At 49.1% G+C, this 15,272-nt stretch overlaps 1 protein-coding gene across 1 annotated transcript in view; it reads right to left on the bottom strand.

Moving 5' to 3' along the window:
* Nucleotides 1-15,272, bottom strand: part of BTBD8 (BTB domain containing 8) — a gene marked incomplete at its 5' end in the record, with an annotated part of 53,327 nt that overhangs the window by 24,928 nt on the left and 13,127 nt on the right. Inside the window, 3 exons of the mRNA XM_060277456.1 lie at nucleotides 8,088-8,177; nucleotides 9,031-9,148; nucleotides 10,723-11,018. Of these exons, the coding sequence (XP_060133439.1) occupies nucleotides 8,088-8,177; nucleotides 9,031-9,148; nucleotides 10,723-11,018 (504 nt within the window). The remainder of the gene's footprint in view (nucleotides 1-8,087; nucleotides 8,178-9,030; nucleotides 9,149-10,722; nucleotides 11,019-15,272) is intronic.

Consider the following 15,272-nt stretch of genomic DNA (forward strand, 5'->3'; position numbering starts at 1 on the left):
TTTGAGGAGCATTCAATAAAAGTGAAATTAGTTATTTTGGGTTAAATGACAAAAAAAAAATCAACGCAGTTGTCTAGCTGCATGCGAACACATGAGGTAGCCATAAAAACAGCACGAACGAGTAGCCCTGCTGTCCTGACAGCTGGTTTCTTAAACAGCATTTTCATTATTTCAGGATAAGCCATATGCACTGTACTCTCAAACATTTATAACAGCAGCAGGAAAATCTACAAAGGGGCAGGCCAGTGTATAAGATGATTTGCCAAGGTGGCCCCAGATTCAATCTGGGCTTGCAATCCTCATTTGTGGGGCAAGCACAAACAAACAGTTTGCAAACAATGACACACCAATTACTCTGTGCGCATAAGAGAAAGGTGCATGTGAGCCCAAGCGTTCTTCCAGACTTGTTCTCATAGAACAGCCATGTACAACATGTCGATCGCGAGCCCCCAGTGGACTGCGGGGTTGTTTCTGGTCGATTGCAGGGCCTTTCTCTCCAACCTCAGATGCAGCAGCAGGAGCAGCCCCCGGCACTGCCAGTCTCCACAGCAATGCAACCCTGAGCAGCGCGCACAGGGAGACAGAGGGAGGGAGCTGGGGAGAGGTCTGCACAATGCTGCTGGAAGAGGGGAGGCGGGCTTAGTGCAGCTTAGGGAGGGCAGACACTATTGGGATCCACATAAGCTGTGTGGCTCCCTTTGAGAGGGGAGAGACAGAGAGAAGCTGCCTCCTCAGATATGTGCAAACTAATATAAAAATATAGTTTGACTTTTCTCACTTGTTTAGTTACTATCCAAACATAACAACTGTGTCTGTGAAATAAAGATCCATTTATTTAACAAATGAATTCAGATGGTGGTAGATCACTGCCAGTTTTTGATACTTGTTGGGAGATCACAGCCAACTTGTGGTTGGACGTGCTTGTCATAGAACAAAACCATGATTTGGCATTCTGGCTGAACCGGGTCAACAGGTCTTAAGCTCCATCATCAGAAATAGTGAGAATGTGGTTACAACTGAGACACGCTGGTGAAACAGACACCCCCCTTTTCAAGAAATATAGGTGCTGCCTGACTTCCAGCAGGGAAGTGTCCCCAAGCTCCCAAGCGATCAAAAGTTCTAGGATGTCAGTTGATAATAATAATAATAAAAGCATCCAGCATCACACCACCAGGTATACAGAACCATGTTCAACATATGTGTCACAGTGGCCGGATCAGGCTACTTCAGAGTAACGACGCTACGCAGCTCTGCATTTTATTCTTTTATTGGTGCTGCGTATTTACAGTGAGGAATTCATTGCTATTTACACAGAGTGATGTTGTCAGTCGCTTTCAGAACCTCCGAATGACTTTTGGCGCGTCTTTCCCCAACACAAAAGCTTTGGAAGCCCCATCCTCTTTCCCCTCCTCTTCCTGCGTAATTCTGGAGTTGGGGGGATGGGTCTCCCCTCCTTCTTGGCCCCTTCCTGTTCCACCTGGGACCCTGGCTCCGCTACCTTGCCTGAGCCTCGGACCCGACTTCCTGCTTCCCCGCTGGAATCGGAGCTTCCTCTGCTTTCCCCTGTGCTCGGGGCTGGGCTTGAACTCAGGAGGGGAGGGACTTCGCGATATCCCCTGTCCCTCACATCCACCCCCCTTCCAAGCTCCCCTTCTCCCCTCCCCAGGTCCCCCCCAGGTGTCGGTGACGACTGGAAGCCTAAGAACTCAGTGCTTTCCGAGCCCGTTGGTGTGAACACCTCCGCCCAGTCCTGCGAGGCTCCCCCTTCCGCCTGGGAGGACTGGAATCCCAAAAAGTCCGTGGCGTCCGAGCTGGTGGGGGTAAAAATGTGCTGCCAATCTGCTTCCGCCTCTGACTGGGTGGATCTCGGTGACACCCATACCTCGTCTCCCGAATCCTCAAACTCCGCTTCCCAGCGCCATGGTGAGCTGCTCTCCCTTGCCTCCTCCTCCTCCCCCTCCCTTTCCATGTGCCAGGGCTTGGGTCTGTGGGGATAGAGGGCGTGAAATTCTTCCACCAAGAATTCCTCCTGTATCTGAGTGGCTGGGACCCATTCATTCTGGGACGGTGGAGCATCCTCCCATGCCATGAGGTACTCCAGGCCCCCCACCCCTCTCCGTGAATCAAGGATGGCCGTGGCCTCATTGAGTTGCTCCCTGCCTTCCCTCTCCCCCCCTCCCTCGGGGGTTTGTTCGCTGTCTCGGAGCCTGCTGCTTTCCCTGTACGGCGACAGCAGCGATCTATGAAACACTGGATGCACCCTCATATCCTCTGGCAGTGCCAGCCTGTATGCCACCGGGTTGACCTGTTGCGTGACCGTGAAGGGGCCCAGCCGTCTGGGTGCCAGCTTTTTGCACCTCCCTCTGGTGGGAAGGCCCTCCGAGGACAACCAAACCTTGTCCCCCACCCTGATGACCTCCCCTTGTCGCCTGTGGCGATCTGCCCCCTTTTTGTACGCTTCCTTGGCCCTCTCCAAGTGTTCTCTGAGCTGCTGGTGCACCGTCTCCAGTTCCTCTGCCCAATCCTCAGCCTGTGGGCCCTCCTCCTCCTCCTCCCCCTCCCTCTCTGGGAAAGATCTGAGGTCGCGCCCGTAATTGGCCTTAAAGGGCGACACCCCTGTGGAGACGTGCACTGCATTGTTGTAGGCAAATTCTGCCAGTGGCAGGCGATCCACCCAGTCCGTTTGCCGCTGGCTGACGTAGCATCTCAGGTACTGCTGCAGAATGGCGTTGACCCTCTCCGCCTGTCCATTGGTCTGCGGGTGTCTAGCCGTCGACAAGCTGACCTCCACCTGCAGGAGGTTCATGAGCCGCCGCCAGAACCTGGAAACAAATTGGCGGCCACGATCCGAAATAACCCTTAAAGGTAATCCATGCAGTCTGAATACGTGATCAACAAACAGTTTGGCTGTCTCTTCTGCAGAGACCGCCCTGGCACACGGTATAAAGTGGCACATTTTGGACATGAGGTCCACCACCACCAACACTGCGGTCTTGCCCCTGGAAGAAGGCAGATCTGTGATGAAGTCCATGGACACCACTTCCCACGGCCTGTGTGGTGTGGCTAAGGGCTCCAGCAATCCTGCTGGCGCTGCTCTGACCACCTTTGCCCTCTGGCAGGTGTCACAGCCCCGTACATAGTCTCGAACATCTTCCCTCACCCCTGGCCACCAGAAGTGTCTCATGACTAGGTGAGCGGTTTTGTCCCTTCCAAAATGACCCGCCGTTGGGTTGTCGTGCATCTGCTTGAGGACCGTACGTCGAAGCTGGGTGGTGGGCAGGTACAGTGCACCCTTGTAGAAAAGCAGCCCCCTGCGTTCTGCAAAGTCCTTTGCCTGCTCCCTCCCCCCTCTCAGTTCTCTGAAGATGCGGTTGGCAAATTCATCCGCTGCCGTCAGTGCTGTGAGTTCTGCCTCGCTCACCACTGCTGCTCCGCAGGACCATGCTGACGGGGGGAAAATGTGCCTTGGTGCTGGTGGCGCCTCCTCCTCCATGTACTCTGGCTTGCGGGAGAGGGCATCCGCCCTGACATTCTGCTCCCCCGGGATGTAGTGGATGGAGAAGTTGAAGTTCGAGAAGAACTCTGCCCACCGTATCTGCCGCTGGTTGAGCACCCTGGCCGTTCTCCAGAACTCCAGGTTCTTGTGGTCCGTGCACACCTGGATGGGGTGCTTGGCGCCCACCAGGAAGTGTCTCCAGTGCCGGAACGCAGCGTGGATCGCAAGAAGTTCCCTGTCAAACACTGTGTAGTTTCTCTCTGGCTGGGTCAGCTTCCTGGAGAAGAAGGCACAGGGTCTCCACTCCCTGTTGGCGTCCAGTTGCAGCAAAATTGCGCCCACAGCTTTTTCCGAAGCATCTGTCTCAATGCGTAGGGGCGCATCCTGCACCACGTGGAACAGGTTCTGGTCTGAGGCGAACACCCTCTTGAGGCTTTCGAACGCTGCCTGCGCCTCCGGTGTCCACCTGAACTTCTGCTTGCCTCTCAGGCAGTCCGTGATGGGAGCCGTAACGCGGGAGAAGTTCTTGATGAACTTCCTGTAGAAGTTGGCGAAGCCCAGTAGGCGTTGGGCGTCTTTGCGCGTCCTGGGGCTGTGCCAGTCCAGGATGGCCTGCACCTTGTCCTTGTCCATCGCCAGCCCCTTGTCTGACAGCTTGTAGCCCAGGAAGTCCACCTCTTTGGTGTGAAACTTGCACTTCTCCAGCTTCACATACAGGTGGTTGTCCTTCAGGCGTTGCAACACCTCCCTGACATCCTTCACATGCTGCACAGGGTCATCGGAGTAGATAAGGATGTCATCCAGGAATACCAGGCATTTCCTGAAGAGTAGGGACCCCAGGACGTGGTGCATGAAGGCCTGGAAGCATGCTGAGCCCCCTTGCAACCCGAAGGGCATCACCAGATATTCAAAAGAGCCCAGAGGCGTGAACATTGTGGTTTTCCATTCATCGCCTTCCCGGATCCTGATCAAGTTGTACGCCCCCCTCAGGTCTAGCTTGGTGAAAATCTTGCCCCTGCGTGCCGCTGTCAGGAGATCGTCCACTCTGGGCATGGGGAAAGCCACTGGCTCTGTCACCGAATTCAGCCGTCTAAAATCCACCACAAGACGGCGCTGTTGCGTGTCTTTCTTGTCCACCCAGAAGACCGGGCTGCCCCCAGCTGCCTTGCTTTCTCTGATGAACCCCCGCTTGAGGTTCTTGTCGATGAAAGCGCGCAGATCCTCCAGTTCCTGATCTGACATGGCGTACAGCTTGGCTGGGGGTATCGTTGCCCCTGGCACCAGGTTGATCTGGCAGTCAAAAGGCCTGTGTGGGGGTAGGTGGTCGGACTCCGCTTCGCTGAAGACCTCCTGCAGGTCCCAGTACGGCTTGGGTATCGCCTCACCCCCTTTGACGTGCATGGTGGCCACCGTGGCTATCGGAGGCCCCTCCCCTGGTTGGTGCTGCATGCAATGCTCCAGACAAAAGTCCGACCCAAACGTGATGCATCTCTGGTGCCAACTTATGGAGGGGTCGTGGCGCGCCAGCCAGCTCATGCCCAAGACGATGGGGGGGTCTGAGATGGTCGTGACGTTGAAAGCCAGTGTCTCTGAGTGCCTTCCCACTGTCATCCTCATGGGGGGGGTTTGATGAGTGATGGCCCCTCCCAGCAGCTCTCGGCCGTCAATGGTTGCCACGTGCAGAGGAAAATCCAGCTGCAGAAGCTGGATCTGGTGCGCTTCTGCAAAGTCCCTCGAGAAGAAGTTGGCTGAGGCACCACTGTCAATTAAGGCAAGGACCGTCAATGGATAGCCATTTGGGAGCGTTAGCGTGACTTCTAGAACCACTCCTGCTCTGGGAGGGGTGGGCTGGCTCTGCTCCTCTCTGTGCGGGTGGGTGGGCTGGGGCTGTTCTCTGCTGACTGTGCCTGGCTGCCGCCCCTTGTCTCCTGCAGCCAGGCTTTCCCGTTTCCCTGCTGTGGTGCTGCGTCAGTGGGGGAAGGCACCACCGTTCCCGCCTTTCCTTGCCACTCCCTGCGATGTGGGCAGTCTCTGACGAGATGCTGGGGGGAGTTGCAGAGAAAGCAGTTCCCTCCCCTTCCCTCCTTGCGTCTTGGCGCCGCTGGGGTTTGAAAAGCCCGCGCGCGCGCGCTATCAATCTGCATGGGTTCCTGGTCCTGGCTGGCTCCAGGCGTGGCTTGGAAGGGCTGTTGGGGGAGTGGCTTCTCCTGCGACCGTGGGAACCAAGCCCGCTTTGCGCGCGTTGCTTGCTTGTCGTTCCACCTGGATTCCTGTCTCACCCCCACCGCCAGAGCCGCTTTGCTCAGCTGATCCATACTACTGGGCTTTGGACCTCTCGAGAGCTCATCCTTCACCTCCTCACTCAAACCCAAGTAGAACGCTGCTTGCATTGGAGCTGATTCCAGTTCCCACCCCAGTCTGTGCACCAGCATGGTGAATTTCGCCCAATATGCGCGGACTGTCATATTTCCTTGGCGCAAATTATGCAGTTCCTCCTTAGTCTGGTCCATATGACTATCTGACGAATACATCGTTTTCAAACCTTCTAGAAAGAGTTTGACATTTTTCATGCAAGGATTCTTTGTTGCGATTAACGGTCTTAGCCACTCCCTGGCTGCCCCGGTCAGGTGCTCCACAATAAACGCTACCCTGTGCTCATCGTCAGGGAAGTCATCATGGTGCAGCTCAAGAGCATACACAATCTCAGTCTCAAAGCCATGATATTCCCTCGGGTCTCCATTGAACTTGCTTACTAGGGTCCCGGTTCTCCTTCCTGGCAGCACTTGGACTGGGGGTGCCCCTCCCGCCTTGTTTTTCTCTGCATCCAGTTTGTTTTGGAGGTCTACCGCCACCGCCCTTAATTGCTGCTCTCTTTCCTGGAGCGCTCTCACCTGTTCCGCAAGTTGTACCCGGTCGTCCTGGAGTTTCTTGGTTTCTTCTTTAGCTGCCCTTAATTCCCCCTGCGCCTCCAACGTCAGCTGCTGCAGGTCCTGTTGGGCTTTCTCCGCGATCTGCCGCCATTTCTCCGCCTCTGATGCACTCATCCCGGCAACTCCAAAGTAGCCCAAAAAAAGATTCGGAGGTTGCTGTCACAGTGGCCGGATCAGGCTACTTCAGAGTAACGACGCTACGCAGCTCTGCATTTTATTCTTTTATTGGTGCTGCGTATTTACAGTGAGGAATTCATTGCTATTTACACAGAGTGATGTTGTCAGTCGCTTTCAGAACCTCCGAATGACTTTTGGCGCGTCTTTCCCCAACACAAAAGCTTTGGAAGCCCCATCCTCTTTCCCCTCCTCTTCCTGCGTAATTCTGGAGTTGGGGGGATGGGTCTCCCCTCCTTCTTGGCCCCTTCCTGTTCCACCTGGGACCCTGGCTCCGCTACCTTGCCTGAGCCTCGGACCCGACTTCCTGCTTCCCCGCTGGAATCGGAGCTTCCTCTGCTTTCCCCTGTGCTCGGGGCTGGGCTTGAACTCAGGAGGGGAGGGACTTCGCGATATCCCCTGTCCCTCACAATATGTAAGAGCAGAAGAAAGCTAGTTTTTATTGTCACTTCGTCATCACAGTGCAATGACAGCTTTATATCCCCACAGGTGTGCCCAGCAAACCTCATGTTTACTCAGAGGGAAATCTCACGATGCTGAGATGGATCTTATTCAAAGGGAAGGCTGTATAATATTGCACAAATTAAAAGTCAGAGCACCTGTACAAGGAATGCTCAGTTAATGCGTTATTCTAAGCTGACAAGGAAAGCAGATTTGGAGTTTTAGGAATCCGTAATTCTTAATCCACAGTCAAGTGTGAAGTGATCCATGAACCAAGGCAGCCAGCTTGCTTTGCTATTTGCCATGTGCGCTCCTCTTATTGTACAAATGGCTACAAAAACCTGCTTAAACTGTTAGACCTACAGTGACCAGTACAAGCCCAGTGTAAAATGGGGAAAAGCCTCAAGAATCTGCACTCCTCTCTAGAGCAGCAGTCCCCAACTCCCAAGTATGGCTGAGTAGTTGCCAGCACTGATTCAAGGCTAACTAAAGCGTCCCTTAAACCAGGATATGCAATTGTGGTTTTAAATGGGTTCCCATTAGCCTTACGCATGGTTCATATCAGTGCTGACGGAGGCATGATGCTCACCCGTGTGGCGCTGCCCACCCCCGTCACCCTCGCAAGCTGGCACCCCTGCCCCTAACTGTTCCCCTACAAAGAATTTGTTCCAGGGAGGCAAGACACAGCAATGTCTTTCCAACATTGCCTTTATAATTTGTTTACTACCCATCTAATAGGCCAACAAGTCATGGTAAAAGCAGAGAAGGGACGTTACTTGCTCATTGAATTTAATTGCAATGCAGAACTTTCCCATTTTTAACTCTTCCTGTTGGCGGTTTGATGCAAATAGATAGATGCAGGTTCTCAATTCACAGAGGTTTCCCACTAGCCAAAATTTAGGACTGTTGCTCAAAATATATTGCACCAAATAAAAGAGTCAGGTCAGATTAATTTGAGTTGCTTGGTATGCAGCATGGCTGCTCTGCATTTGCAGTGATTTTAAATTGCCTACCTTTGCTCCCATACGAATTGCAAAACAACTTACCCTTGAAGAGTGATGTGCTCTTGAGAGCTTTCGGCCCAGCTCCCATTCAGCATAGCAGCAAAGTAACAAGATCTGGCACATAAAATGGCCCTGAGAGAGGGAAGGGTGGGGTGTGGGGGGGGGAGTAAACATTATTCTACTAGATACAAATATTTATTTTAGGAAAGCTGCTACAAAAGGTTGAAATTATTTGCCCTTTACCTACTAATGCGTGTCTGCTCACTGCATACTTATTTCTCCCAGGATCCCTGGCAATTTAATCCGATTTGTCACAGAATGTGGAAAAATGCTACCATTCTGAAATGCCTCCAGTTAACAGCTAATCCACAATTCATTTTCATTATCCACAAAACAAGGCTGGAAGAATCTCTCAAATTCTTGGGCACCTGGGGTTTTCTCCGACTTTGAACACGGAACACCACTATTTTCCCCCATCACAGATCTTTCATCTTCCTTCCAAATGAGGAAATACCTCTTTGGAGGGCAGATCTGCAGCTTAACAGTAATTCAGCTATTAACACTCTGCAATGTTTTCAATATGATTTATTCTGGTAAAAGGTTTGCTTATTTATTTTGAGGACCAAGAGCTTTAAGGAGCAAGACAGCTGTATTCTTTTTCTCTCATTCGCTAAAGTAAGCTTTCCTTGCAGGAGGGGAATATTTCAAAACTCAACACACTGTTGCTGAATCAATGCCAGTTTTCATCTAGTATTAGATTAGCTCTTCTCCATCGAAGATCACACATATTGGACTGTATGCAATGCAACTTACTCAGAGTAGTCCCACTGATATTAATGGGCATGACTAACCTAAGTCATTAATGTCAATGGGTCTACTCCACTGACTCAAAGTATAGCTTAATTAAATACAACCCACAGACATTTCTAAACGTTGTTCCACCCACCCCATTTTTTTTAAAAAATGCTACATTCTCTTGAAGTACCTGTGCACTTGAAATTGCTTTTTGTCAATCCATATAGTAAGATCCGAAAACCAAGATTTCTTGCAGAGCATCAATAGGTCTTTTCCTAAGCGAGATGCTGTTTCTATTTTAGAATCATCTGGAACAAAGAAAAAATGACTCGCTTATCTTAATTATGAGACCATCCTACACCATAAGGTCCTGGAATAGAAACACATCCTAAAAGAAAAGCTCTGTGGAATTTCACATTAATAAAATATACAGCTTCAGTATCATAGGAAACAGGTAATAAAAAGGGATCTCTGAACATCTCTAAAACCTCAATCCCTCCCAAATGCATAGGGAAAGAGGTGTGTCTTCAGTGGCTGACAAATGTTAACACTGGCGCTTACTGCACTTTGTAGGGGAGTTTATTCCATAGACAGGGATACACCCTGAGACTTCCCCAAGCATCCAGAACACCCCCAAGGCCTCCCCTAGAGATGTTAATTCACAGTCCGGTCAGTAAGAGTAGCATTGGGATCATGGGTTCATAGCTGCCAAGTTTTCCCTTTTCTCGCGAGGAAGCCTATTCAGCATAAGGGAAAATCCCTTAAAAAAGGGATAACTTGGCAGCTATGTCATGGGTTTCAGGGCCATAGTGTTTGCACTATACTATACCACTTGTTCCCAACATAAAACCACCAGGTGTGGTCATTAGTTGTTTGGGGGCTGATGCCACCCAGACCTATTTCTAAGTAACAGCTGAGTCAGGGGAGGCTGTCCACGATCTGGGCTGGGCGATATATGCATATATTGTCCAAAATCAGTTTGAAGTCCATATCGTGATATCAGTTTCATAATTTTTTGACCTGGCAATATATTGTGAATCACAGTGTGGGAGTGCACTACGCAAAAATCACAATGTGGGGGAAACCGCGAAGCCAGCCAATGCTTCTCTCGATTCCTGCAGCCCGTGGTAACTCTGCCGGCTCAGCTCTCGCCTGAGAGAGGGGCAGTGAATCACGAGAGTAGGCACCGGCAGAAATCATGATGCAGGAGAAACCGTGATGCCAGCCAATGCCTTGACATAGCTCCACCCTTATTTCAGACGTGGTGATATATGGATATATCACGGTGTCTAGCTGGTGATATCACAATGTTGAAAACCAGATATCGCCCGGCCCTAATCTGAACAGTTGTGGGCTAGATGAGGGTCAATAAATGGAGCTCGAGCCCAAAGGCATTATGGACTGGCACTTCTCATGTCCGGGAAATGGTCTGCAATCCGAAACTCTCACTTTGGAAAAAGATGAACTCACCAGGACTTCTGAAGAGACATGTGTAGAATTGCACTGTTATATCTTGCCTGCAGGCTTACAATATGCCTTGGCTATTGTTTTTATTGATCTTGTGTGAGCCTCAGGGTACCTTTCCAACGGAAGAGTGAGCTAACAATGCTTTAAGCAAACTCCGTAACTCCACAAAAGGCTTGGCACTACAGCATCTCTGCTCTTACACAATAGGTGGGTGTAAGAGTTGCTGTGGCTACACATCCCTACAGTCCTGTCTAAACAACACAAGGTTCATTACTCAGGAGCCAAGCTACAGTGAAGAATATTAAGCTCGACACTGCGAGCGCAGCAACGGCAAACCTTGTTTCAGATGGTTAACAAACCCACACTGGCATTTAAGTAACAAAAGGAAATCCAAACGCCACCGGTTTAACCTCACCTGACACAACTGCCTTGCCTTTAGCATCAACAGCAGCAGCAGCAGCTTCTTCTCCAGGAATTTCATTTGCAATAAAAGGGGAAGCAGCAGCTTCTGTTTCTAGGGCTCCGCTTAAGGAATACTGATAACCAGATGTCCTTTCATGATTTTCTAGGCACTGTCCAGCGAATATTTCACCATTTTGCAGATTGCTGACGTCCACACTTTCATGTTCCTTTGTGGAGCTAGGCTTTGATATTTCTTTCTTGAGAATCGCTTGCTCAGACTCTTTGACGTTTCTGGATGAATACACGACCCTAGGAAAAGAGAACCAGGCTCCAATCGCATGCATGCTTTTTTCGGAAGGAGTCCCACTTACTTCAATGGGACTTGCCTCTGAGGACGCCTGCAAAGGATCAGGCTTCACAGAAAGTTTTATGCATTGCGTAATTCAAAATGTGGTTTTGACTACCAGATCTCATGAAGTTCATAGTGCCTATCCTTAAGTAGTTAGCCAAAACAAGTAGCAAAACAGAAGCCTGCCCTACAATCGAAATCTATACCACAATGCATTGCTTTACTTGCCCCTCCATCTCAATCATTTGGGTAAGTGAGGCTGCGCCAAACACTAAAAACCTAATTATATTTTAATATACAGAGTACCGGGCACTCAAAAATCCAAGACATTTTAAAAGCAGCAGTTATCACAAATTAATTCAGCCAGGAGAAAAAATATATATCCCAGGTACATCTTAAAAGTGTATTTTCCTAATAGCACATCTGCTAGAGAAATAGTACTTTACAATGCAACATCCCTGAACCAAACTTGGTCCATGAGGCTTCTGCCATCTGGCTTCTTAGTTGTCATTCTAGAATTAAAAAAGGCAGCTTTAAAGGATGGGCAATTCCAGACAGGCCCAGCGTTCCCAATCTCTCTGAAATTGGCTGACTAGGAAACAAATTGCTGATCAAGAAACTAGTCATTGCAGATTTGATAATGGGGGAAGAGCCACACCTCCATGGTAGATGAAAAGTTCCAGGTTTAATCCCCAGAATCTCCAGGTGAGGCTGGGAGAGAAATCCCTACCTGAAACCTTGGAAAGCCACTGCCAGACCATGCAAAAAATACTGGGTTCCATAGACCAATTGCCTAACTCAGTATAAGGCAGTTTTCTATGTTCCTATGCACAATCACCTAGAATGATTCAATAGTTTCGGAAACTAGTTATTCTACAGGGAGGGTCCATGCATGCAACGGAGATCATGCTGCAACTATAACCATTTTTTGTTTGCCCCCCCCCCCGTGTTACTTTTTGGCCTATTTAAAAAGCAAACTCGCAACTATGCATTTGAAAGAGTACCACATTATCCCAGTGTAATAAGATTCAAGCAGACCTAGCGAGAGAAGATGTACATGAAACACAGGTGCATGAAATACAAGTGCATGTGGATATGCACAGGGGCGGGGGGAATCATGAACCCAAACATGCCAGATTATAACTTGAAGATCCTGTGATGCAGACTTAGAATGAGCAACCCTCTGGATCGCTTCCTGGTTTTCCCCTCTAAAGCGTTCATTTACTGCCAACGATGACACACTAATACAAAAATAGCCTCATCAGTTCTCAAAGTCTTTTACAACAAGACAGACAAAAGTGTCATGCAACCTTCAAGAAAGCCATAAAGGGCAAGGGTGTTTAAAAAACAAGAAAAACAGGATAGCCTCTGAGTAGCTAAATAACTCAGGCTACTTTTTTTGGGGGGGGGGGAAGACTTCCAGATACGGTAACTATTTCCTTGAGAGACTTGTTTGGCAATATGCATGAATTTATGGAGTGTTAAAGTGTATGCTGTGTCCTTTAAGGCATAAACACTCTTGTCCAAATCTGTTCTGAAAACAACCTCCAGACAGACATTCTAAACTGTGCGCTGCAATCAGATGAAACTTGTCTGTATTTATTAGTCAATTTATAATAATTCCAGGAAAATACAAGATAATCTTCCTGCCTGGAAGCTGTAACACTCCGTTATCAGACAGTCATCTAAATTAAGGTTGCAAAATTCTTCTCCCCTTTGGGAGAGTATGCTGACTGGACTGCTAAAATCTTGATCATCACTTGTGGGGTTGACAGGCTTTCCAACAACGCAATAAACAAATAATGACTTTGGCCTATGCAGGAAAGAGTGTGTATCCTGCCACACTCTAGCATGACCAATAAACTGATTGCAAGCTGTAAAGACAAGTCCAAGTTTGTGTCTCATTGCACAGGTTTATTCAACAGGGCAAGTCCCCCAAGGGCACCCCCTTATTTCCTCCCATAGATTGAACAGCTGCTGTTCATTCTTATGGGGAAAAGTGCAGCATTTGGGGAAGGGAAGAACAAAGTCTATTTCCTTCCCCTCTCTTAATGTGGCTCTAGGATTATGGGGGAAGAGGACTTGTCGTTTTAAAAGTTTAACCCCACAAAATCTGCTCCCCCGTTTTTGTTTAAGATTACTTTTTCTCCTGCTTTTCCAACTGGAATGCTTCTTGCTGGAAGAGGGAGGAGAAGCAGCATTACATTACCTCCTCTTTGGATTCTGGAGTTGTGTTTTGCCCATGAGAATTCAAGCAGCTTTGGGAAAGCAGGTCTGATTCTGTCCTGTGCTCTGCCTAAATACATTGGGGTCAACCTTCTTTTTCATTTAAACCCACATGCCTTGAATTACAAATCATTCTGCAGAACAAGACAAGACGCAGGTTTTCTGTAAGATCACCCGAAACTCCTGGGAGCATACAGAGGCACCTTTAATTAGGGGGTCAGTGCCATGTTTTTGTGAACTCAGCCTCCTTCAGTCACTACCCCCCAAATGACACGTGCATTTGCTTCTGAATCAAACACCCATTTCTCTTCTTTGCACTTCTCCACACACATTTGACAAGCTGTCCCCATCTTTAAAAAAACTAAAAAACTAACGAAGCACCTTGAAATTTATCCAAATACCTGGAGCAGATTAGTAAATCCCGGGGGGGGGGGGGCTGAAGCTACACATTCATCCTAGAAGACACAAATGATGCAAAAGCTACCAACTGTTGCAACGTAGTGCCCTCCAGATGTTGTTGGACTACAATTCCCATCATCCCTGACCACCAACCATGCTGGCTGGGGCTGATGGGAGTTGGAATCCAACAACACCTGAAACATTTCATGTGAGCTACCTAAGGCCTCTTGGGTTAAAGCAGCAGTGCATCTCACTGTTTCCTTCCCCTGCTCTACCGTCCAAAGACTTAGAGCAACCTATAGAAAAAAATATTTAAAACTCTCCAAAGATCCTGTTAAACACACACACTCACCAGCAGTCCAACAAGAAACTGAATATACATAAAGCGTAAAAACTAATATACCCTAAGAATCTAAAGTCAATTTAATGCGGCACTAAAAATACATCATGCTTGGCACCAGGCAAGCTTCTCTGGGAAAGAGCATTTCATAATCAGGGAGAGATGGTCAACGAAATGCTGCCATCTTTCCATCTCCGACTATTCCGTCCACCTCAGGTTAAACACATACTTTTGCAGCAAGTAGGCTAAAAAGACAAAAGGTGTGAACGTGGGATGAGACAAGATTACACAGAATCTCCTCCAGTTAAGAGCACAGGATTATTAACTAAGGTTTCATTAGAAATAATGAAAGCATAACATTTCAGTCAAAGAAATAAAGAATCCGGAATCAATGCCGAATTTAGGGTGATGGGGGGGGGGAGGTTTCCCTGCACGGAGGGGCCTAGCCAAGGAGGTGCAAATTTGAGAAGATCCATAATTGAAGAGATCCCTTTGAGGGTGTCAAATTTTGGCTTCGCACAGAGCGCCATATTACAAAAGATTACCCCCGTCTGCTCCTGCCAGAATTATCCTTCTTTCATATGCTTGCCCTGGCTAATATAACAGGCAGCTTAAAGATCTGTTACATCAGGGCTCGGCAACCTAAGGCCCATGGGCCAAAAGCTGCCAATGGGGGTAGTTTGACCGGCCCATGGACCCCTGCCGCCCGCTTGGGGACCCTAGCCGCCTGCTCGGTTGGCTCCCGTGCACCGCACTAAACTGGCGCAGAGGGGGGACTGCCTTCTGCGACGCTGCCTGGCTTCCCATTGGCTGCAGGAAGCTCCTGAGGCCAATGGAAAGCTATGCACATCTCCTCCACACCGGAAATAGCATTTGCACATGCATGTGCACGCACACTCCAGCCCACTGCGGCGTCTGCGGGACCGTGAACCTGCCCAAGCCACAAAAACTTCGCTGACCCGTCTTACATGGTTATAGAACATTTGCAGCAAGATGCAGTAGCTTTTGAGTTAGAAATCAAAGTCCCTCTCTGCAGAAGATGCAGCATGCAATCCATGGAGCGTTAACTTCTGCTGTGTGCAGACTGAAGACTCCTAGCAGTAGACCTGGTATGTATGCAGAGGAAATTTAACCGCGAAACTGACACTAGGAGATGACAACATTAAGGAATGGTTCACAAACATAGTGCATATTAGCGGGGCAAGTCTGGGTTGCGCAAACCCAATGGACAGTGTTGGGCAGATGAAGC

This window comes from Zootoca vivipara, chromosome 7 (genome assembly GCF_963506605.1).
Source record: "Zootoca vivipara chromosome 7, rZooViv1.1, whole genome shotgun sequence".
Taxonomy (NCBI): domain Eukaryota; kingdom Metazoa; phylum Chordata; class Lepidosauria; order Squamata; family Lacertidae; genus Zootoca; species Zootoca vivipara.